Source organism: Haliotis rufescens, unplaced genomic scaffold (assembly GCF_023055435.1).
Source record: "Haliotis rufescens isolate VD_foot unplaced genomic scaffold, xgHalRufe1.0.p SCAF_28, whole genome shotgun sequence".
In the NCBI taxonomy this organism is placed as follows: Eukaryota; Metazoa; Mollusca; class Gastropoda; order Lepetellida; family Haliotidae; genus Haliotis; species Haliotis rufescens.
Genome location: NW_025963979.1, coordinates 3,525,711 through 3,550,326, shown reverse-complemented (window position 1 = coordinate 3,550,326; position 24,616 = coordinate 3,525,711). Strand labels below are relative to the sequence as shown.

Genomic DNA, 24,616 nt, shown 5'->3' with positions numbered 1-24,616 from the left:
GGATACTCTTTTATTATAAACTATAACAATCATATAACTATTTCTGAAATTAATTTGACGACATCCGAAGAGCTTGTTTTTGTCTGTTTTTTTAGGCTGAAGAAATTAATTAACATGCGCCCTTTGTCGAAATCTTTATAGATCACGGTTAACCAATCAGTGTTGCAGACGGTAGCCCAGTCTCTTGTCACGCTCAGTTGCGTTGCGTATCATCCGGGTACTCACGGGGGAAAAACAATAACAAAGGCAACCACCAGTCCCGGGGAATTGCTTTAGATCAGCGCCCCTTTAACCCGCTGCTATTTCCCGCCAACGGAATAGCAATTAAATTTGTGCTTGAAGATTTTGTTGTTTTAAAAACATCGCCACCAACATTCATTTAATTTAATTGATTTGTTATGTTATATTAAATAGAATGACATGTTGTAAGTTATTCAGAAGGTTTTGAATTTATTACGGCACTTACAACATATACGCCGACCTACTGCTGCATACTGTATGCATTGTCATGTCAAAGCACGTCTGCTCCGAGTACTTGAACACGGATAGTACGATGTACGTACACTTCCTGGTTTCCGCGTAAGAGCAAATAGAAGCTTTAATGAAACCCTAAACACCCACTCACACCTGAATAAAATATTCCGATGGCACATACGTCACGCAAACAAATACAATTGCCTTCGAACGCAAATGAAAGTTGGTCATGGTGTATGAACACATGACCAAAACCCGTCCCAGCTCGAAAGTTCCGCTCCAGTACATAAGCCATCGTTACCATGCCCGAACCAGTTACCTCCCTTATCAATAGTGATGACGCATGTTCTAGCAGTCGCGTGGTGCAGCGCCCTTTACTGGTCGCCTTGTCGAGCGGAGCAGACGACAATTGTTGTTGACTTGAGTTTAGGTTAGTTCCGGGATCCCATACCTCGAGAAGGGATCAACATGGGTGCCCTGTGGTTGATGTCGCTGTTATATCTAACTCATGCAGTGATGTCTGAAGGTAAGGTCATAGTTTCAATGATGATAATGGTTAAGTTTGTCTACCTATAATGTGTAAATTTCTCAGTTCAATGTGGTGGTTCACCAACAACTGTCATTAGCCTTTCAAGGGGCTACAACAAGTCAGCATTGGGGTACAGTGCTCAACCAATACAGTGTATTGAGGTCGCCATTTGTCATAACACACCTTCACGTTTTCACATCTACGTTTTCTTCCGGTTTATGTTGCTATACGATATGTTTTTGTAGAGCAATCGAGGATATGTCACAGCAAAGGTGAGTGTGTACATCAGGTTATTTTCATTTGTTACATTTCTCTTATTTCACGAACAATCGTGAACCGCCTGACTTTCAATATTTTTGTGTATAATAGCTAATAAGCTGTTTAGGTTTGATATCATATAACGGTTTGTGTTGGACATACAAACCCGTTATTCCAAACACAATGTCCCTCTAGTGTGTAGGTTCTTTGTTCCATGTCACTGGAAAAGAACCTGGAACGAAATACGATCCTCAAACAGTATAAGCTACCGTACCGTATACCCCAGCACGACTCTTGGTGAACGTTACAAACGTGTATGTTATCATTCTTGACCTCAGCACGACTCTTGGTGAACGTTACAAACGTGTATGTTATCATTCTTGACCTCAGCACGACTCTTGGTGGACGTTACAAACATGTATGTTATGATTCCTGACATCAGCACGACTCTTGGTGGACGTTACAAACATGTATGTTATCACTCTTGACCTCAGCACGACTCTTGGTGAACGTTACAAACATGTATGTTATCATTCTTGACCTCAGCACGACTCTTGGTGGACGTTACAAACATGTATGTTATCATTCTTGACCTCAGCACGACTCTTGGTGGACGTTACAAACATGTATGTTATCATTCTTGACCTCAGCACGACTCTTGGTGAACGTTACAAACATGTATGTTATCATTCCTGACCTCAGCACGACTCTTGGTGAACGTTACAAACATGTATGTTATCATTCCTGACCTCAGCACGACTCTTGGTGGACGTTACAAAGATATGTATGTTATCATTCTTATCCTCAGCACGACTCTTGGTGGACGTTACAAACATGTATGTTATCATTCCTGATCTCAGCACGACTCTTGGTGGACGTTACAAAGATATGTATGTTATCATTCTTATCCTCAGCACGACTCTTGGTGGACGTTACAAACATGTATGTTATCATTCCTGACATCAGCACGACTCTTGGTGGACGTTACAAACATGTATGTTATCATTCCTGACCTCAGCACGACTCTTGGTGGACGTTACAAACATGTATGTTATCATTCCTGACCTCAGCACGACTCTTGGTGGACGTTACAAATATGTATGTTGTTATTCTTAACTTCTTTTGATTATCTATGAACACCAGTATCTATTATGCGTTTTTAGCAATATAAATCATTCATTACCGGTATAATATTATATGCTGTACTTGAACATAAATCATCAGATACATGTCAGACAGATTTGTTTGCTGTGTTGAGAGGCGCTATATTTACTCCGGCCTCTTACTTCACTGTACCAAGTGTGTTGCGTCAAATGCCCCCGAGCTTGATAGCTGTCGTTTGTGTGTTTTAGGTCTTAGGATATATTGCAACAATTAAGACATATTACCTATTACCTATTACATTAACTATCTTTAGATGTATGACATGTTAGAAACTCGCGCCTACTCTACCCATGAATGCACATATTGGTAAATGATAAAAAATAATCAAAATACCACACATTTCATGAATACAGTGTGCATCTAACTCGCACAGAGTGACCATCACCCGTACCTTGTCATATATAACGTGTGTATTGCGTGACTTTGCTGTTGTGGAATGCGTAGTTGTACCTTTTAATCTATGTCACTTCGGGGACACCAGAAATGGTTCACACATTGTACGCATGTGGGGATTCGAATTCGGGAAACTAGGCTACCTCATCGCCCCTGATTTTATAGAGTAGATTTTATAGGTTGGTCTGGGCACGGACTGGTATATAGGTCCGTGGACGGGGTTTCGAGAAAAACAACATAGTTAAGTGATTTAATGTTATTACATAACCAAATAAAACACATCATTAGGGGTATTGTTTCTTTCACTTAGAACATGCAACTCTACTTGATAAGCTTCAAGACAATATTTCTGTTGCTTATACATGTTCATATGAGTGGACAAAGGACATAAAATTATATTAAGTAAGTATCGGACAGAGGAAAATGAACGGTACATCACATGATGGCATTATGACATCACGAATGAGCCACAAGCTTAATAACTTGTGTAACCTCTGTACAATAGGTGTGACCCTCATCCTCATACCACGTGCGTGCATATGCAATTTATACAAATGTTTCAAATACTTTGGTATAAAGTGAGAAGTACAGAGAGTTCAAGAAATGTACAAACAATATATGAGAGAAGTATAAATAATTGTGAGTACATCAGTACTGGTACCATACATACGGGAGCTGCATGCCTCGCCACACTACTATGAATATGAATACGGATAAAGAACGAAGTGTGATGAACAGGACGTTGAAACTCCGTGAATCTGGTCCTCGGTTCTTTGGAAATCCTACCTTCCAGGCGTTTATAGACGTTAGGAACGTTTATTTACAGATATACAAAGTCACATAACTCATTGCCTGGGTCTTGTTCATCCGGATCTGGGTGGGTTCTTTTTATGGAATGAGAACTTACTTTTTGGAAATGAAAACGTGTTTACTTGTGGTTTTAAAATATAAACTAGATCAGTTAATCGTCACATTTTCATTACTCATTTATCTCTTGTTTAAGTTCATTTGATGTGTTGAGCGCAAATAGACCTTTACTGGTCCAAGTCGTCCTAAAAGTCAAATACCATACCATATAATACCTTGTTTGTCCGGGTATATAGCAATCTCTCAATACACATCTCCAGCTCACTGACCGCCACGCTTCCCCGAGTTATCACAAACCTGGCGCTTGGTTACCGGCCCAGAGAGCATCTCTTTTGATGTCACTGGGATTGAATTGCAACAATCCCCGTTACTGTGGTATAGAGCCTTACTGTGCCAGGGGATCTTTGGATTGATTATTTGCAGATGTTAGTGTTGTTTCTCTAAAGGCTATCCCAATGGAAGTTAAACTTGCTGACGGCAATGTCAGCCGTGACGTCACGGAGGTGTTGGAGACAACTTATAGTGATCTTCTAATTTGTGCTAGTGCTCAGATCAGTCTGTCCCACAAAGTGAACACAAAGAGAACAGTGAATTGAATACCAAAATAACTCTGGAGGAAGTGAGTCAAGCAAAATGGGGGAAATCACCGGGTTTTGAGAATGTACCTGTAGATGTTTTAAAGAATGAGGGGCGGTCGGGTAGCGGTTTAAGCGTTTAAGCGTTCGCTCGTCACGCCGAAGGCCCGGGTTCGATTTCTGATATGGGTACAATGTGTGAAGCCCATTTCTGGTGTCCCCCGTGATATTGCTGGAATATTGCTAAAAGCGGCGTAAAACCATACTCACTCACTTTAAAAAAATGACATGTGTATTTACTTCCTACATAGACTATTTTCCACATGTTTTGAGACATGTTACGTACCCTCCAGCTGAGCCAAGGGTATTGTAACTCCTTTCCCTAAATCCGGTGCAGACGGCCCAGCGACACCCTGTTGTACCGGGGTATCACTCTGGCCAATGCGTCATACAAGCCCTACTGTATGGTGTCCTGAACAATAGACTAACTAAGTATGCAGAAGAAAATGAATGTATTCACGACTACCAATACGCTTTCAGGAAAGGACGTTCAACTACTGAACATATGTCTAGTTTGACTTCAATTGTAGAAAGTCGCAAGTCTCAACGAAAATCTACATTTACAGCCTTTATAGGTTTAAAAACAAGCCTATGACTGTATCGACAGAAGTTTATTATGAAGTAAATTATAGGACATTGTATCAGTGGAAATATGTTTAAAGGTGTTATGTCACTTTATAAAAATGTTAAAAGCTCTGTACGGGTAAATGGTTCATATACTCCATGGTTTCGTGTAAAATGTGGTTTGAAACAGAGCTGTTTGTGATCTCCCTTGCTTTTTAATTTGCATGTTAATGATTTTATTGTAACGATTACCAATTTGTCCATGGGTGTAAGGCTGGTATTTTAGCATGACGATGATATTGTTTTAATCGCTGAAAGCGAGTGTGAGCTGAATGTTATGCTCGATTGTCTGCATAACTGGTGTGTATCAAACAAAATGATTACATACAATGCCAAATCTAAAGTTTTGGGCCGCCTCGCTTCGGTTGCTAGAACCATTGTTTTATTTACATCTGGAGATTTTGCATTGGAGATTGTAGATTGTTATTATTTTTTAGGTTTACCTTTTTTCACAGAACACTTAGATTATGGCCGTTTGGCAAAAGCTGTGGCATGTTCGGCAAACAGCGCGCTAGGCCTACTTATAACAAAATATAACTGGGTGGTATGCAATATCTGACCTACCCTAAGTTGTATCGTTCTATGGTATGGGCTACTGTTGAATATGGTGTTGCAGTTTGGGCCACTTATAATTTTTCTTGTATTAATGCTGTGCATAATTGTGCCATGCGTTTCTGTTTAGGCTTACGCAAGTATGCGACCTTATAATGGTGTTATCGGTGATGTGGGTTGGTCGCCTACTGGAGTTAATCAGTGGAGAAGTGTGTCGAGATTTTATAGACGCTTTTGTAAATTAGATGGTAATAGAGCAACTGCCATTTTTTTATTTGGAGTAATGATTTAGCAATGAACAAAAAAGAAAAATGGAATTATAGAGTTCATGTCAAACTTTGTGATCTTAATTTTGCTCATTTAAAAAACTTAAACGTTGATCATCATATCCCTTATGTTGTATCACAAATTACTGATGTTATTTATAAAAAATATGTACATAAATGGACACTTGAAGTCTCGCAAGCAGGTAGTAAAACTGGAAGAAGTGGTAAAAAACTATTCTACTTTTAAATATGAATTTAGTTTTTGAATTTTATGTAAATTGTAACATGTCTCGTCCGTATAGAAGGGCACTGGCCCTTTTTAGATGTGGTGTAGCTCCCTTAAGAGTTGAAACTGGGAGATATGATGGATGTCCTTTATCTGAAAGAATTTGTTTGAGGTTTTATGTCCGTTAACGATAAAGATAAGGTTCATTTGATACTGTCATACCCTGAACTGTGCTTTTTAACCACCAAAACCTGCCATAATATCTTTAGAAAAACTGCTAACTTGTGTATTCATACGTAATATCTATTTTATTGTCATTGTTTACGGGTTTATCTAATACCCTTAAGTAGTTGGCTCCTGGCTTCTGATTGGTCGAGAGGATCATGTGACCTCTGTGCCGTCACTTCCGGTCACGTGACCTGCGCAGGGCATGATGGGTCCTGCGTGCGGTGGCGTGCGCATCCAAGATGGCGTCACATCCGTTTCCGGTGCCGTGCGCACCTCCAAGAGGGCGTCACATCCGTTTCCGGTGGCGTGCGCCTCCAACATACACGAGTGCCAACTCCTCGGCGTGAATGAACGAATGACAACGTCATCATCCTATGGATAAACGTGTGTTTGTAGTCACGCGCGACACCACGTTTGCATGTCAATACGAAGTACATGACGTTTGCATGGAGACACGCGTGACAGTACGTATGTAGACCTACGCGAGAGCCAACTCCTCGGTATAAATAAACGAGTGACAACGTCATAATCCTATGGATCAATGTCTTTTGGAAGACACACACATGACACTACGTCTTGCATGAAGACATGAAGTACATCACGTTTACATGGAGAGACGTAGTACACCATGTGTGTTTGAAGACATGAAGTACATCACGTGTGCATGGAGGCACGCGTGACAGTACACATGTAGACATACACGAGTGCCAACTCCTCGGCGTGGATGAACGAATGACAACGTCATCATCCTATTGATAAACGTGTGTTTGTAGTCACGCGTGACACCACGTTTGCATGTCAACACGAAGTACATGACGTTTGCATGGAGACACGCGTGACAGTACGTATGTAGACCTACGCGAGAGCCAACTCCTCGGTATAAATAAACGAGTGACAACGTCATAATCCTATGGATCAATCTCTTTTTGAAGACAGGGCGATCGTGTATTGTAGCCCACTATGACAGCCGTTCGTCTAAGTTAAAAGTCGGTGAGTGGCGATCACCTTAGCGCTACTTTTCAGGGCCACCCATCTCTCCCGAAAGAACTCTTTCATCCTTTGCTTTGACGACCCTCAAACCCAAACAAAGAACCCGCCTCCTCCGCCCTCCCTCCCTCCCTTCACCACCACCGCCTTTTCTATTTCTATTTTTAGAACAACAAAAGAACAACAATGTCGATCTTGTTCACCTTTCACGACCGCTTCTCTGGGTTTTTTCCCCCTTCCATCCTCCTCCCCGAAAACGGATGCGACACCCTCTTGGAGGTGCGCGCGCCACCGGAAACGGATGCGCAGCCATCTTGGATGCGAGCGCCGTTGGAAACGGATGTGACGCCTTCTTGGAGGCGCACGCCACTGGAATCGGAAGTGACGCCCTCTTGGAGGTGCGCACGCCACCGGAAACGGATGTGACGCCATCTTGGATGCGCAAGCCACCGGAAACGGATGTGCCGCCATCATGCCCTGTGCAGGTCACGTGACCGGAAGTGACGTCACAGAGGTCACGTGATCCTCTCGACCAATCAGAAGCCAGGAGCGGCACCAGACCGCTGCTGTCAACTACTCCCTTAGTTCATAGTTTATTTTGTTGTATGCATAATAGTCTCTCGGAATTCCGCATGGATCAAATGTCAAATGTTGACTTGAGAGCCATATAAAATATCTGTCTATCTGTCTATGATGTCTATGATGTCACTTGGATTGAATTGCTACAAACATCGTTACTGAGATAAAGAAATTTATGGTTGTCTATGGTAGAGGCTTACTGTGCCAGAGGATTTTTGGATTGATTATTTGAAGATGTTATTGTTGTTTCTCTAAAGGCACTCTTGAATTTCCCTTTTCAAGACACTGTTAAGATATGTCTGTGTATTCTTCCACACATGTATAACGTTGAGTGATAAGATCACTGGCATGTGATTGTTTCAGATGTTCTGTTCGAGTCTGGCAAGAGACTGATCGTGGTCGACCCAGCCACCGTCGAGGGTGGCGCTTCTGAATATGAGGACCCAAAGGACACTGGTACGTCCAGTCTGTTATTTTCACAATGCTTTTATATTTGTCACTTCATTGCCAGATCACTGTGTATCGAATGACATTTATCTGTTACTTGCATGCGTTTTGGAACCCTCTCAAATTGAAATCAGTGTAATTATTGTAGTACGTACACCCTATGTAATCATGGGACATGTGCAATCAATATGTTGTCTGCTTTACGACTGTAGCTCAGATGTTGCTTGATCAAGGTTACAACATTCAAGGCCTCACTAAAGCTTTCAAAAAGTTTTATGGTAGACATGTAGGGGCCATTTCCAAATCTGACGCATCAGTGGGACAAAGATTATGTAAAAATGAATTTTGTTGTTCTTACTATTACTGATATGACAAGCAAGCGTTTTCCAATCGCTGTTGTCAACTTCAACTTCTTGTTTCCTAAAACTACCCTACGGTAGTACAAGATGATCTTGGTGAACAGCGAAAGCAAGTTGATGAATCAAGACAGCAGAGGCTACCATCAATGAACTTAGATAGTTTCTTAAGCTCACTTATGTTATTAATAAATAATAGATCCTTGTATTTTGAGGTGTGTATAAATTTCTGATAAATTATATTAGTTCCATAGCCTTATATTTCAAAGGCATAAAGTATAATAAGTGCAACAATTGCATCGAAATCACTTTAAAGGCAGTCAAAGGGTAAGTTAATATTTCTGGATCCTTTCACTGAACATTTCTTTCGTAGCCTTATATCCTTCATTGCAATTTAAAATCTCCGATTTGTATGGAAGGATTATCATAGATTTACATAAGAATCATTTAGGTCACAGTCACCAAAGACATATGATAGATTTGCAGACTGCCTGTACACAGGATTGTAATATCAGTCTGTGGTGTGTTTGCATCTAACTTCCATTTGTAACAGTACAGATATGAGTCACGTGACTTTTCCAAGCTTGTCGGGTCTTCACCAAATAACACTGCGTTATATGCGTATAGTAATATAAGACCTTTTAAGGATATAAGAAGAAATATCTTTTGTACACACTTCGCATTCACACCTTTACTGGTATTTCGTAATGTGGTGTTCAAGATCAATACACATACCATAATTCTGTTTGACATGTTATGTTACTAACTTGTATGGTAGAAATATAGAACATGTAAGGATTTGTACATCTGACAACATTTTTGTTTACTGCTCCTTTACAGGTGGCATGGGATAAGCATGCACGGTGTAGCACGGACCAATATATACCACTAGCACTCTCTTACAAGATTCTTTAGTTCGTTTGTTTTGCTTGTTGTTGCTTAACGCCGCACGCAGCAATATTCCAGCTCTATGACGGCGGTCTGTAAATAATCGAGTCTGCACCAGACAATCCAGGGGTTGACATCAGGGGCATCGATCTACGCAATTGGGATACGATGACATTCAGCACGCAAGTCAGCAAGCCTGACCACCCGATCCAATCGCCTCTTACGACAAGCATCCGTTGCTGAAGATGAATTCTAACCCGGATGTTCACGGGTGATTATTATGTAAACTATGTTTGTCTTCTTGTAGGGTCCAAACTGTTTAATAGTTCCCAAGACAACAATGACAAGAAGAGAATGTCCCTATTGGTGATGATCTACAAGTTCCGTTCCAAGAGTTCAAAGTACTTCCGCGCGCATCCTGTTTTTGTCAGCTGTCTGCAGCAAATCCTGAACGATCTCCAAAACGAGGACACACCGGTGAGCACCCTGAAACATCGCAACAGTTGCACTTGCTTGTTTCATCATTCACAAACGATCTATAGGACTGATTGTGTGAACAGGGGCCGTGGCAGTTCTATTTGCTATGGCAGGGAAGGGTGTTGCAAAAGGCAGGAACATGCCGCCGAACTAATTCGTAGACTTGTATCAATACTTTACACCGTCGGAATGTTGTTAGATAAGCTAATATGAATTCATTACGTTAATGGCAAACAGTATTACGGAATCAATAATATGATTTGCAACTTAATTACTTGACAGTAATATGTGTGATATGGTTGTAATTATATTGTTAAAAACACTCAGTCTACTTACAACATGTGTAGGTCGGGTACGTAGAACAAATTTTCACTTTTATCCAAAGATATATCTTTCAAATAATAGTCAAGATAAAAACTGCAACGACGTTTATTTCTTTGATGATAACTGGATATAAGTCGTGATATTATCAGCGGACTTCGCGGTGAGGTGATACATATCGCGGATGTTTGGGTGATAAAATATGTGTGGACCTATTCAGGCAACCAGGGCCCCGTTCCACAAAGCGACCGTAGTGCTAAGACGATTGTAACTCCCACACTTTAACATAGACTTGCGACCGTGGTAGCGCTGCGTTAGCTTTGTGGAACAGGTCCCAGAACAGACGATTTACCGTCTCACAACAATAACAGAATGTATGTCGTGTTTATTATCACTTCTTTGTATTGTTTGATAGGCCTTCTTAAAAGTTGACGGATGACAAAGTTAATGGATAACAACTTCTTTATTAAAGAAATGAACAACGAGTGGGACTTGTTTATCGTTCACTTAAACACTCATGATTTATTCTCCCTGCAGTGTTTTATTGTACGATCAACAACGGCCATGAGCCGTTTATTTCTTATGAGATATAATATTATGTAAAGCATCTTTAAGGATCTTAATCAAATGTACGAGCTTTAAAAATATTTATCCGTATTTAAATAATGGCAATGTCGGACAAGTCCCTCCGTGAACAGCGGGGGGTGGGGAGTGATGTGGATAAATTTGGGTGCTCTTTCCCGCATATTCTCATAATTTGCACGTCGTTTTTCTGTACCTTTTCTCCCAATACCGATTGTCGTATCTCTCCAATTTTGGTGCGATCGTTCGGCCATTGCGTTTATCTACGTTGCCCAGCTACATCTAAGAGGAAAACTCACAAGACACCCCCCCCCCCCCCTGTCACAAATAGCGTCGTCCAGTTTACCACGTCAGCAAATTGTTAAATCTCCAGGAATGACGTCTTGGTAGAACAATGTTTTATCCTGAAATAAACCACGCTTCGTTCTTCATCGTTATTTGTGGTTTATATCATATTATAATTTGATAGCCATGTTTCGGTATAGATACGTTGCTAAATTGCAGTATAATATAGAAGTTGTTACCCACTCTTTGTAGTCTATACATCAGTGGGCTGTAAGATGCTCTCATTGCTCTGTTAATGTAAGATAATGTTTCTCGTTTATGGGCAGGTCTCTAGTGGCTACAAGACTAAAACCGATGTCATGTTTCTCTTTTAGGCGCAGATCTCTAGTGGCTACAAGACTAAGACCGACGTTGGGGGAAGCACCTCCATACAAGACCTGTATGCCCGGGCTGGCACTGGAGCCTACCTCAAGTTCAAGGATGGGGTCAATGGTGATGTGAAGAAAATCGCCAAGGCAGCGCTTAAACACTGTCCGGTCATTTTCGAGGTATAAATTTGTTTCAGTAGAAATTCCTCAAATATGTCTCAGAGATTTCCTTTCAAAATAATCGTGTGTAAACCTTTAGTTGACTATCCCCATTTGTATGTGTTTGACTGTACTATGATTGACACAGCGTATTCAGCGAGATATCGGCATCATCATGACGGCCACAGGGATGCACATTCACATGACAGGAGCTGACGATCCACAGCAACATTTCAGTGCCGAGTCCGGCTTCGAGATGAACACTGCAAGCTTCGAAGCGTGGGCGCTGGCCTCGATCAATGAGGGATTAGGTCTGTAAATTATGTATACTGCTCTTCGTAACTTAAAGTAAAGCTGGCATAATGTGTCAAAAACGCAGGAAATAACACGCCACTTGCATCGATGTTGCAGTTGTCAGCCCAATAGTTTAGGGCGTGTATAATTCGGTGATGGCCTCTGTCGAAGGATTATACCATCCAACACTTACTCCACGTGCTTTGTTTATATATTACTTTGGTTGCAAACTTTGATAACGACTGAAGAAACAAACGTAGATATCAAGGAGTATCCTAAATAATAAGTACATTGCCATCTAATGAGGCCTATATAGGTAGAAGCTGAAACCATAAGCATTGCCATGAGTACCCGAGGATACACGTGTCATACTATCAATTGTGATTTCATCCTCCACTAATAGACCCCCTCCAGTCCCCCGATTGCAGTAAGTTCCTGGGTCTGGACAGCGGTCAGATCCACCCCAGTGATGTGACCACACCTGAGGAACTGGTTGGAGTGGTAGACCAACCTATCACTAGAGACACGCCAGAAGACTTCATCAAGTAAGTGTAGCGGGTTAAATGCTGTACCCAGCTGTACCCAAGTTATACAACTAATGCAGGTGTCTGAGATGATGTTTTCTTTTTGCCCCTTGCCCCGTGTTTCAGACTGGTCCAGTATCAAGGCAGCAATGTGGTGTTCCCAAACCCTGAGGGGGCTGCAGCCTGGTGTGGGAAGGAGGACATCACCTGTGTAGACTGCACAGCCTCCCCGGCAGGCAACCATGTCTCCAAGAGGTGAGCCACAGATATGATGGTTACATGCTGATGCAGTGACCCTAATACGTAGCGACCATCTAGTAATCCCATTGATGTATGGATATGTATATTTCCTGAGGCTGATTACTGCATCAACTAGATGTGTGTTTTAAATCGTAGTAACTAATGTATCACTGAATAGTCAGCTATGGGCGAGACATTTAAAAAAAAAAATGTGAACGAGGTACTTTTGCAGGTCCAATACTTATTGATCATACTGTGACAAGGATTGAAATTTGTCAAACACACTTTGTCCAGCTTGTACCACCAGAGTGTTGATTGTTTATGAACCTTTCGGGTGTATTTACCAGATGCGCCAATCGCCTGATGAGTGCCCGCATGTACAGCTTCGTGCGTGTGCTGCAGAAACTCACCAGGGACAACATCAGTGGAAGTGAGTGACGTCACACCTTATAAGAATGACTGTAACATAAATCAAGATTAAGGATATTGGGTCACCTTACGGGAACTACTTTTAATAAGTTACAAGCATTGATGAAATATCTAATTGCTCAATAACCGCTGCCTAACGTTCACAATAAAAAGTTTAGAAATGTGCCCAGCGATATGTTTTTATGTGCACAAACATAGCTTCAGCAGATTTGGTACTAATCTGCGGTTCAATCTAGCATATTAAAGTTACTTTAGTGAGAAAAATTACGTCTTAAATATCAATTGTTTTAAGATATTATATGACAAAGAGATTATTGACTTTGTGCTTTTCCGCGTCGTAAATATGATATATGATAGACACTGATAATGATCTTTGAATATGGTCCATGCTATTTATGTTGATAGAGAGTTAATTAAACAGGGATGTCATGGTGTTCATCTTCATAATATCACTTTACACCACAGGCAAACTGAAGGTAACGAAGGCATATGTCGAACCATACGCTGGACAAACTGACTATTCGGCCACATCGCTTCATGTAGAAGGGAGGCAAGTGACTCTTCAGCTGGACACTGGCGCCGCGGCTGGATTGAAGACTGTCACCAAATTAGCCCAATGCATAGGGGTGGATTTCATTAAGCACAATGGTAATCATATTTCAGTGTACATCAAGAGTATCGACGTGTCCCCTAAAGAATTATCCACCTACCAACCAGTTGACTCTTGTTACAGCAACCGTTTTCTCCCAGTATCGCATCTTAATGCTGCCACCGAACTACATTGAATTGGGTTGATGCTAGTTTGCTACATTAACATATAGAAAACAAAGGGAAGTTGGCAAAATCGCGACAACATTTTGGCTTGTACCGTAACTGGATCGACAGACACGAACCTAGAATACCAAACCACCTGTGACATATGTTTATGCGTCTACCTCGATTCAGGCGACCACGTGGTTCTTGCTGTGAGGAAGATGAAGGGTTATAAAGCACAGAAGGTAGACTTCCAGCAGGCGATGATCTTGGCTGTCGAACCGCCACACAGTAAGGTCGGCGACTACAGTCTCCCAGAGCAGTTTGACGAGTCGGAATTGGATGACTATCCATTGTTTGACTCTAATGGACAGGTCAGACGATATAAATTTGTATATTCAGAAACCTATATAGATTGTTTTCATATGAAATTATTCACAGTCGAATATCTCAATATTTTTTAAAATATAATAAAACATAGCAACTCTCTTTCTAAAATAAGGTTATTTAGATGATAAAGTAGAATATCTCATTTTCAGGAGGACGACTTGCTGGCTGAGGATACCACTCTGGGGCAGTTCACGTCCAGTGATCCAGAGTTCCGCTACTTGCGTCTTAACCCGCTCATCGCTAAGTGCTATTCTCTGCTGCTCCACCAACACAACAAGTGGAACGCCGAGGGAGGTACAACTTAAAACACCTTACTTTCAAACAACGGCACTTACTATTCAGCCAAAAATGATAATTCACGTTACGTATTTCTTAACATGAAACATCATGATTATCAGTAATCAGATTTCGAGTCACATCTTATACATAAATAGAAGTTGCTAATAGTGCTACACTCGTTTTAGTCATTATGTGAAGAGAATTTTGACTGGTCATTTGAGTGATCAGAACAAGAACACAAAATGTTATGTTTGGCGATCGAGGATATTCCGTGAAAGCAACTCAGGCTATGTGTGGAACTACATGGAACATGTTAACAACATGATGGTAACTTCTATTGGTTGAACTTACGTTCCAGCAGAGTGACGTTATTATCTGACTGTGTATATATTTTGACAATCAAAATATGCTTCCCAGTATATATAATATCTTCATATATTTGCCTGGTTGCTGTTCATCCCAGTCGACCAGTGGAGACAGTATTTACTGCACATGTGTGGGTATAAATAGTATCACCATATTTGATGTCGACTTCCACCTGAAAGAACAGGATAAATAGAGTCCGTCAGTCGTCACGCGTCACAAGGTATTCTTTCAGTCAGTCCACAAATGCATATCTGGTAGCTCATGGAACCTTCACGATCCGGGTTAGAATTGATCTTCAGCAATCCATGTTTGTCGTAAGAGGCGACTAACGGGCTCAGTAACTTGGTTGATGCATGTCATCGTATCCCTATTGCATAGATTGATGTTCATGTTATCAATCCCTGGATTGTCTGGTCTGGACTCGTTTAATGACAGAGGGTCGTCATATATTGGATGGTGGAATATTGCTGTTTGTGGCGTTAAACAACAAACAAACATATATGAACTCCCGTAAAGATGGTATGATACTATAATGTAACGCATTGTGGCCCAGATCCAGCAACAGATATTGACGTTGTCCGCGGTTTCATCTCCACCAAGGAGCAGAAACTCACTATAGACCCATTCGACCAGCGCTACAACACCTTCATCCTCGGCCTGGCCATGGAGGTCAAGTACAACTCGTCACAAAACCCCAACGGTCACACCTTACCCCAGCTTGCCCAGGCCGCAGTGGACACGTGTGCGCCCGTGTTCGCTGAAGGCCGCCAAGAGATGGGGATGGGGCTGTACGCTGATAGGGTGTTTGTGGACATGAGGGACGAGTTTGATGTGTGGACAGATAATGTCAACCTAATACCCCATGAATTCGGCAGTCTGGGTGTGTACAAGGCAGAGCTGAAGATACGTTTTGATGCCTCCAACGGTCAGTTTCGTTTAAACATACACTTGTGGGTTTTGTACCAATGACCATCAACATAATTATTGTACAACCATTCATTCATAATTATACAGCGATTACCAAATGGATGACACAATTCAACCAGTGGACAATGTTTAATAAATATATGCTATAAATACACCAACTATACTTCCATTGTGATGACAACGTCCTATTTTTAGAGAACAGAATAGTGGACCCCGATGACATTGAAGAGGCTAAAAAATCGGCCAACGTTCCCTACAGGCAATCCCCCCTCTTCCGTCACACACCCCCACCCCATGTACTCCGACGACGACGGGCTGCCCCCGACCCTGACGACTGTGTGCCAAAGACTGACACGTCTTTCTGTGACAAAACGAAGCAGTTCCGAGACAAAGAAATAGAGTACATCTGGACTGAGGTGATGCGCAAGTACCACTACCATGACAGGGATGAGGTGAAGCAGGCCCTGGAGCGGTGCATGGGGCAGTGTGGAACATGTATGGAAGGTAAGCACACAGGTGTATAGCAGGAGACTTAGTATGTCAAATATATATCCATTCGTGACCTACCCGTGCCATTCCGGGACAAGTCAAATGGACACTCGTGTCCCTCCCGAAGATGTCCATATTTAATCCAGCCGTTTGGTGACAGATATGGGGTCAATTGTGTACTTTGTGATGACATTCCAAATATTTTAAGTCATGGGCCCACGCAAAAACATCCAATAGAGAAGATGGAATTCTAGTAAATGCCGTTCGGGTAACTAAATATATTATGAAAAATGAACATTGTCTGTAAATTACATGATTGGATATATAATATTTAGTTTGATTCAGGTAATCTAAAGTATGAAAAAATATGCATTTCTTTAAAGTGGTGTACAATGTGTCATCTACACCTAGCTCTGCACCCCCTCACTCACTTACAACTCCATCTCACAAGCTATTGGCTAGACTTATAAGCTTGTGGTAGTGTATTCGACAAAGGCTCATAGCCATGTGCTACTGATCTTACCCATCGCAGGTCATGTTATAATGGTCATGAACAGATTATATGCGCTTCATCCCTTTACATTCTGTACTCAGCACTTCAGGATCAACATCATATTTCCGTTCCATAATGCTGAGTACGAAACACATTAAATCTACTCCAGAACATAGTACATACCCTTCTTTATTGTGTAACATCACTAAACATTAATTAAACTCACACAATGTATTAAGGATTAACAACATTTTAGACTGTGGCTTTCACTAAAGATGACTGCCAATTGTGTACGGCGCAATCTATAATATAAACCTTTGTTAACAAGTATTTGTCACAAAGTGACGAAATGTCCCCCGCCTGTATATACACCATAGTACCAAATATGAAGACAATCCAGCGATTAGTTCTTGAGATATTGCGGCAACACCGTTTTCCAGCTCCAAAAACAGATTTGCCTGCTGTGACCTTGAAAATGGGGTCAAGGTCACCAAAACCGACTGGTGTATGCGGTGTCTGTATATACACCATAGTTCCAAATATGAAGACAATCCAGCGATTAGTTCTTGAGATATCGCGGCAACACCGTTTTCTAACTCCAAAAGCGGATTTGCCTGCTGTGACCTTGAAAATGGGATCAAGGTCACCAAAACCGACTGGTGTCTGCGGAGTCTGTATATACACAATAGTTCCAAATATGAAAACAATCCAGTGTTTAGTTCTTGAGATATCGCTGCAACACCGTTTTCCAACTCCAAAAGCAGATTTGCCTGCTGTGACCTTGAAAATGGGGTCAAGGTCACCAAAACCGACTGGTGTCTGCGATGTCTGTATATACACCATAGTTCCAAATATGAAGACAATCCAGTGTTTAGTTCTTGAGATATCGCGGCAACACCGTTTTCCAACTCCAAAAACAGATTTGCCTGCTGTGACCTTGAAAATGGGATCAAGGTCACCAAAACCGACTGGTGTCTGCGAAGTCTGTATATACACCATAGTTCCAAATATGAAGACAATCCAGTGTTTAGTTCTTGAGATATCGCGGCAACACCGTTTTCCAACTCCAAAAGCAGATTTGCCTACTGTGACCTTGAAAATGGGGTCAAGGTCACCATAACCTAATGGTGTCTGCGGAGTCTGTATATACACCATAGTTCCAAATATGAAGACAATCCAGCGATTAGTTCTTGAGATATCGCGGCAACACCGTTTTCCAACTCCAAAAGCAGATTTGCCTGCTGTGACCTTGAAAATGGGGTCAAGGTCACCAAAACCTAATGGTGTCTGCGGAGTCTGTATATACACCATAGTTCCAAATATGAAGACAATCCAGCGATTAGTTCTTGAGATATCGCGGCAACACCGTTTTCCCAACTCCAAAAGCAGATTTGCCTGCTGTGACCTTGAAAATGGGGTCAAGGTCACCAAAACCGACTGGTGTCTGCGGAATTTGTATATACACCATAGTTCCAAATTTGAAGACAATCCAGTGTTTAGTTCTTGAGATATCGCGGCAACAAACAGGTGGGACGTATGGACGGACGTACGTACGTACGTACGGACGGTCGTGAATACTATATCCGCCGCTTCGCGCTTTCGCGCGGCGGGGGACAATAAACAGATACAAACATATTCTAATCACCAACCAACTGTGTAATCTATACTGTACTAAAATCATACAGAAATAATAGGTTTTTGACGTGCCTTTCCCAGTTTTCATATCTCCCATGACATGTAGATTTCAGCATGACATACCATTGTTAGTTGATAAGTTCTAAGCCTCACATAGCAGAAATTGGGTATTTATAAAATCAGTTGTTGTGGACATTACTAGTCAGAGAGGTACATCCAAACAAAACAAAACTTGGGCAAATTGAGCAAATTGTTTCGCTGTGTCAAGTCAGTAACAAGCAGGGCGTCTGTGACCTGCTTGGAAAATGGAGAAAATGAGGAACATGTAGTGATCAAGAACTTGCATAAAGGGCGCTTAAGAAAGCCACCCATGAAGATATGAATATACAAGGGACGGGTGCCCCTTTCTATGCCACCGTAAAGAGGTGGGGAGCAGAGTTTAAACGTGGCAGGGAGAGCTTCAAAGGTGACCCTGTCCTGGAAGGCCTTTGACGTCAGCAACACCTGAAATGATCCAAAGATTCCACGATGATGATGATAGGACAAGCGTCAGTTTGATAGTTCAGAAGGTATTTCCGAGGAGAGATTACATCCCATTACTACAGAAAAGTTGGCAATGAAGAAAGTATCAGTCCGTTGGGGTTCCAAAGCTTCTGACATCTGAAAACGTAGCTATAACTGAAGCTGATCCAGAAAGGTTCTAGCAACGATTTGTGACTTCAGGTGAAACCTGAGTTCACCGACTGAATCCAAAACAATGAAGTTGAAGCAGTTGAAGCATTTGGCATAACCAAAGAAGACAAAGACTGTCCCTCAGCTGGAAAGGTTATGGCCTCTGTGTTCTGAAATGACGATGGTGTCATCATGGACTATCTTCCAAAAAGCCAGACAAAAAACAGAGAGCATATTATGCTGCTCTTTTGGGGCAATTGGGGAATAAAGGCTAAGGGTAGTGGAAAGCTGAGAAAAGGTGTGCTCTTCCACCATGACAATGCACCATGACAAATCTGTCATTGCGATGGCTGTAATCCACGAGTATGGCTTTGAACTCATATGTGAATGTGGAAGGGGATTATGAGGAAAAAGAAATCATTTTAATGTCTTTGGGTCAGGTCTGTCTATGTGGTGTGAGGCTCAGAACATATTAATCACCCTTCATGACATTGGTGTGGGTATATCCTATGGTGTATCTTATCCAAAATTGAATGCCCCTAAAGAACTATGCTATATTAAGTGGATATCTTCATCATTCCCCATGAGCATTTTCTTGACAATATGCTGTATTTCGAAACCACACCATTAATGATGCAACTATTGATGTATATACATTATGCGTCACAGGAAGTGTATACGAGAGTAAACTGGAGCACTGTGATAACTTCTTACACTGGGTTCCCTTCGGCCTCATGAACGACAACACCATCTCCAACTTCTTCCCCCGTGATAACACCGAGTTGAGACGCTACGCCAGTCTGGAACACAGCATCGAGGATGCGGAACTATTTCACCTCGTCAGTAAGTGCATGTACACACGGAAGTTTGGATAAGCAGTTTAACACCACAAAATATGCTATGTATGTGTATATTTTTTCCTGAGCTAGGTGACCACTAGCTAGCTTACCACACATTTGGACTGTATAGCTGACACCCTAATTGTATTATATACACTGACACACTATGATAACGCATAGAGTTTTTTTCGGGATAATGTTTTCAGACATGTAACAAATATTAATGAACTATTGAACGCTTGAAATGCAACATATGTACATGTGTTGGGCCCGTTGTCTGTGGTCAACTGTTTGGTGTTTCTGGAAGTGGACAAGAAAATGAGAACACATATCTTCATTAAAATTCACTGTCATAACAGAGTATCTTAAAGATGATTCATATTAAATCAGTGGTATTTTTTATCTAGTCAGCTCTGCTGAAGCAGTGTTCCGGCCTGACCCAAAGCAAAGTGTAGAACAAGAGCTGTACCCTCAGGCCGAGAACCCAAGCCCTGTGATGATGCTTCTACACCGCCTGTATGCCATCCATGCCACCGGCAAGGTCAAGTTCTGGGTGTACGATGACATAGACATCTCCTCGCTCAGAGAGCCACTTCAGGTTTGCAATTGTCAACCGTTTTCATAATACAGCCGATGGTGCAAGTAGCATGTATTGGGGATAAAACACGTTTCTCCCTCACTCATACGCTCAGAAAAGGTAAAATGAGCGTAAACATCCAAATTAAACCATTATAAGTTGTCAGACTGTTGGTTGATAATGGTAATGCTGTACCACAAGAACGTGGCAGAGGTGGAGGTGCACCTGTCTGGCGCAGGCAGCAATGATGCTGTCTTGTCGGACTGACTGTGTGTTGTACAGTTGATGGGTTGTCTGTTACAGGTTGTAATGCTGTACAACAAGAACGTGACGAGTGTGGAAGTGTACGTGTCCAGCCCAGGCAGCAAGGATGCTGTGGGTGCTGCTGTTGAGAACATGATCCTGGAGTGGTCCACTAACGGCTACCCAGCAGTCACCAGGGAGTTCATAGCTCCATACACACTCATGGACCTTCCGAAGTGTAAGTCAAGTTATTCAATGTTAAATGGGAAGAGGAATTATCCAAACTAGTGCTCACATACTATAGCTCATCTGGATATGTAGTCAACAGTTTAAAATGTTAAATAAAATGTGACAAAACACATTTCCATGATCTTAAATCTCCATAGTATGATTCTGACTATATCGTGAACATGCGTTTAGTGATGATACCAGGTGTTCATCCTTCTTTAGGCACCCATCACATGCAAAGACAAGTCAAATGTTTTACACGGAAACATATGGTAGAAGTCAAAATAGGGAATTGCATCAGACATTTTGTCACTGATGTGTCAAATTTGGAAATGTCCTCCACATGTCTGCCATAAATAAATTGAAAAGCTTTGCTGGGGTCTTGAATGCTGTAACCTTCATCAAAAAAAATTGAGCAAGAGTTGTGTGAAGCTCTTTGAAATCTAAGAACAAGCATGCCCAATTGTAGCTCAAAAGTTGAGAAAGTAGACAAAGGCTGGAGCCTCTGGAATAGTGCTAGACATAAAGGGAAAGTTGACTATTGGAAAGTTAGTCTTGTCATACATTCTTGTTTTGTCACTCTGAATCTTTATGCATACATCTGAATATGAAGCAGATGAGGTTTCACTGGTCTCTTTTATTCCTATATCAGGTGGCTAAATTGGTGGAAGGGACCTGGTTATTTGACCGTTATTGAACAATATCAGATATCATTGATATACCTGAAGCTTAAGTTAAACTTCAAATCCCTTGTTATTGATTTTGCCAATCCAAGCAGAAATTCTGATTCATATGCAGAAAGGAACACATCAGCAGCAAGGGAGCACAGTTGGTACCTATGGGTATGCCTACTTCTTGCTCATATATCTTTTCCCTTAATTCCACATGGATGTATCAATGAGGAAGTCCAGCATTTCACACATTGTTGTTTTTTTCAGTCAACTTCAGATGGCATTTACTTTCCTTTTTAATAAACTGTCCTGAACCTCTGCATGGAGGTGTAAATATGCCCCTGGTCACCATGTTTAGTAACAAAATACCTATTGATCAAGTAACGCAGATTATTTTTAGTTTATTGTGTTGGATAGTGGTGTACAAAGTTGAAAAATGAAATGTTTTGACATAATTGAACTTGGATCTTTTCTAAGATTTCAAACATTTGAGCAAATCCTTTGAGGTTTTGAGAATCCACATGGTATGAATTACCCTTAAAATTGTCTTAATTTTTTTGGGAGAATACAAAGAAAGTCCTCCCACAATTGCATTAAGGATTGTGGTTAATCTTTGACACAGGGATATGGTGGAACAGTTTCAGGACCCAGCAATATATCTCTCTTTGTGCCGATTTTATGGAGCTTTGGAATCCAGTACAAAAGAGGAATAGACATGAATTCAGGTCAATAGGTGCTGGTATGGATTTGTGGATAAATCCTCGGTTAACATACTGACCTTATATGTATCATTATTTGACATGTCACTTCTTACCAAGTTCTTTAATCAAAACATTATTGTAGTGATGCTTTCATATAATTGTTATGTTATTTGAGGCCTTGTCGGTGGGAAAAACTAAAATATTTTCATGTAGGGCAGCCAGACATAAATACTGATGCCAAAAGTATAAACAAATAAATAGGACAAGTATCTAAATTTCCACAATGTTTCTAAATCTGCAAGAATGAATGTATTATTTAGAACATTTTTTGCTACACACATAGTTACATTTTCGTTACACAAACTCTGAAACTTATATATCTTCCTATGAGAATATGGTATTTTCTAATAGTACATAGAATGCTTTCAATGTTTTATAAAAACACAGTAAAATCCCAATGTTTTGAAAGCAGGATGTCATCATCAGGAGAAACATACTTTCCAAAGGTCAGCTTCCTCAGACTGGCATTTTAAGAGATGTTTTGGGGCAAAAAAATGCTTCAATGATCAAGTGGTTCAGTGTTGATCGTACCAAACAATGCATTTTAAGAGAATTCAGGGGCATGATCCAAAGTGCAAAGATCAAATCGTGGTCAAAATTTAAAATATCGTAAAAAGCAGAACATATATGTTGAGACCCACATTTAACTACACATGTACCAAATTTCATTATATTTTGAACAAATATTACCTTTTGACTTCTAGCATTTGGTGTGGGACATTCTTAACTGTAGACACTGTTCATGTTTGGAACCTGACTGCACTTAAATGTCTGGGGTGTAGTTTTATAGAGAAGTTATCTTGCGGTTGTTGTTGCAGATGTGGCAAAACGAGATGTGGATATTGCTATCCGTGAAGATCTGATTGAGCGCTACACCAACAGAGAGAAGAGGTGGGTGAACATGGAGCTGTAGGAACCATGCTTCCAACATTCATCTGCTACAGTCCACAGTCCACAGTTCAACCACTTACATCTGCTGTACAAACATACAACCCGTCCTTGAATCGTATATTTTTGTGAGTAACACTCTCTCACTCACTCACAGTAGTGCAGCATGCAACCAACAATGGAACATTTAGAAAGGAGAGACCTTCCTTAAAACACCTCTCTTTGAAGTCCATGCACTTTCTTCATTAATGGCCGACACACAATCTCAACTGAACTACATCTAACCCACCTCACATCTGTGAAGCAGGTAGACTATCACAGTATCTGTGATAGAAGTTTTTGTATCAACCCCTATTGTAACACTTCTTGTATAAATCCGTGTGTGTGAAAAAAATGATAAGCTACACAATGACTCAATAACTATGCTTTAAGTCTGTCAATCTTCAAAATACTAAAGAAGCATTTTTATACAAATATTTTACATAGATGTATGATGTAAGATTTTTCCATTTTCATTCAAATACAAAAAGTATCTAGAGAAGAATAAATAATAATATGATGTAAGCATAAAGTGCATTCTTGTCCATGTCTAAGTTGTATTAGCAAAATGCTTTAGTTTTTTTACCATCTTTATTCAGTAAATATTTTGCATCTAGACTTTTCATACTTTGTATACATTTCTTAATAAAATGAAATTGTGCTGTGTATGGGTGTTGTTACTTTGACATGAATGATAATGAAGATCTATACTATGATCACAAGCCATTGCTCACTAGTTTCGGGAATCTTCATCAAAGAAATTTTGTTGAGTGCAGAAAAAAGACCAATGATTCCAAGTACATGTAAATAACACTGTATGATGACAGCATTCCAACTCAAAAGGAGCTGTATCTTGTCTCAAACAGTTGTGATTTGTACAAATTGCTGTGAGAATTGCTACAAGTATCATGTTTACCATGTATGTCACCAGAAATATATCAAGGTAGCATGTATAACATTTCTCACCTGACAATCCAACATACCAGCAGTATATCAAGGTCGCATGTACATTTCAAACCTCACAATCCAACATACCAGCAGTATATCAAGGTAGCATGTACATTTCTCACCTCACAATCCAACATACCAGCAGTATATCAAGGTAGCATGTACATTTCAAACCTCACAATCCAACATACCAGCAGTATATCAAGGTCGCATGTACATTTCAAACCTCACAATCCAACATACCAGCAGTATATCAAGGTAGCATG

The 24,616-nt window shown here is 40.8% G+C and overlaps 1 protein-coding gene across 2 annotated transcripts; it reads left to right on the top strand.

Annotated features, from left to right (window-relative positions):
* Window positions 1-843: 843 nt before the first annotated feature.
* LOC124119387 lies at window positions 844-24,068 on the top strand. 2 transcript variants are annotated; one of them, XM_046481874.1, is made up of 17 exons: window positions 844-1,000; window positions 8,146-8,238; window positions 9,781-9,950; window positions 11,513-11,686; window positions 11,814-11,976; window positions 12,363-12,504; window positions 12,610-12,738; window positions 13,071-13,153; window positions 13,618-13,800; window positions 14,098-14,279; window positions 14,445-14,589; window positions 15,494-15,865; window positions 16,063-16,371; window positions 19,826-19,999; window positions 20,403-20,593; window positions 20,876-21,053; window positions 23,294-24,068. In XM_046481874.1, exons 1-17 carry the CDS (start codon window positions 943-945, stop codon window positions 23,386-23,388), a joined length of 2,841 nt encoding a protein of 946 aa, XP_046337830.1. In that variant the 5' UTR covers window positions 844-942; the 3' UTR covers window positions 23,389-24,068. The 2 variants fall into 2 exon arrangements, with proteins under 2 accessions (XP_046337830.1, XP_046337831.1); XM_046481875.1 differs by lacking the exon at window positions 15,494-15,865.
* Window positions 24,069-24,616: the final 548 nt, after the last annotated feature.

Bases quoted from the DNA above. Each gene is read 5' to 3' on its own strand.
- LOC124119387 (XM_046481874.1), top strand. From the start codon at position 943: ATGGGTGCCCTGTGGTTGATGTCGCTGTTATATCTAACTCATGCAGTG. The intron at 16,372-19,825 runs GTAAGCACACAG...TATGCGTCACAG, and splicing joins GTGTGGAACATGTATGGAAG to GAAGTGTATACGAGAGTAAA. The intron at 20,594-20,875 runs GTTTGCAATTGT...TGTCTGTTACAG, and splicing joins CGCTCAGAGAGCCACTTCAG to GTTGTAATGCTGTACAACAA.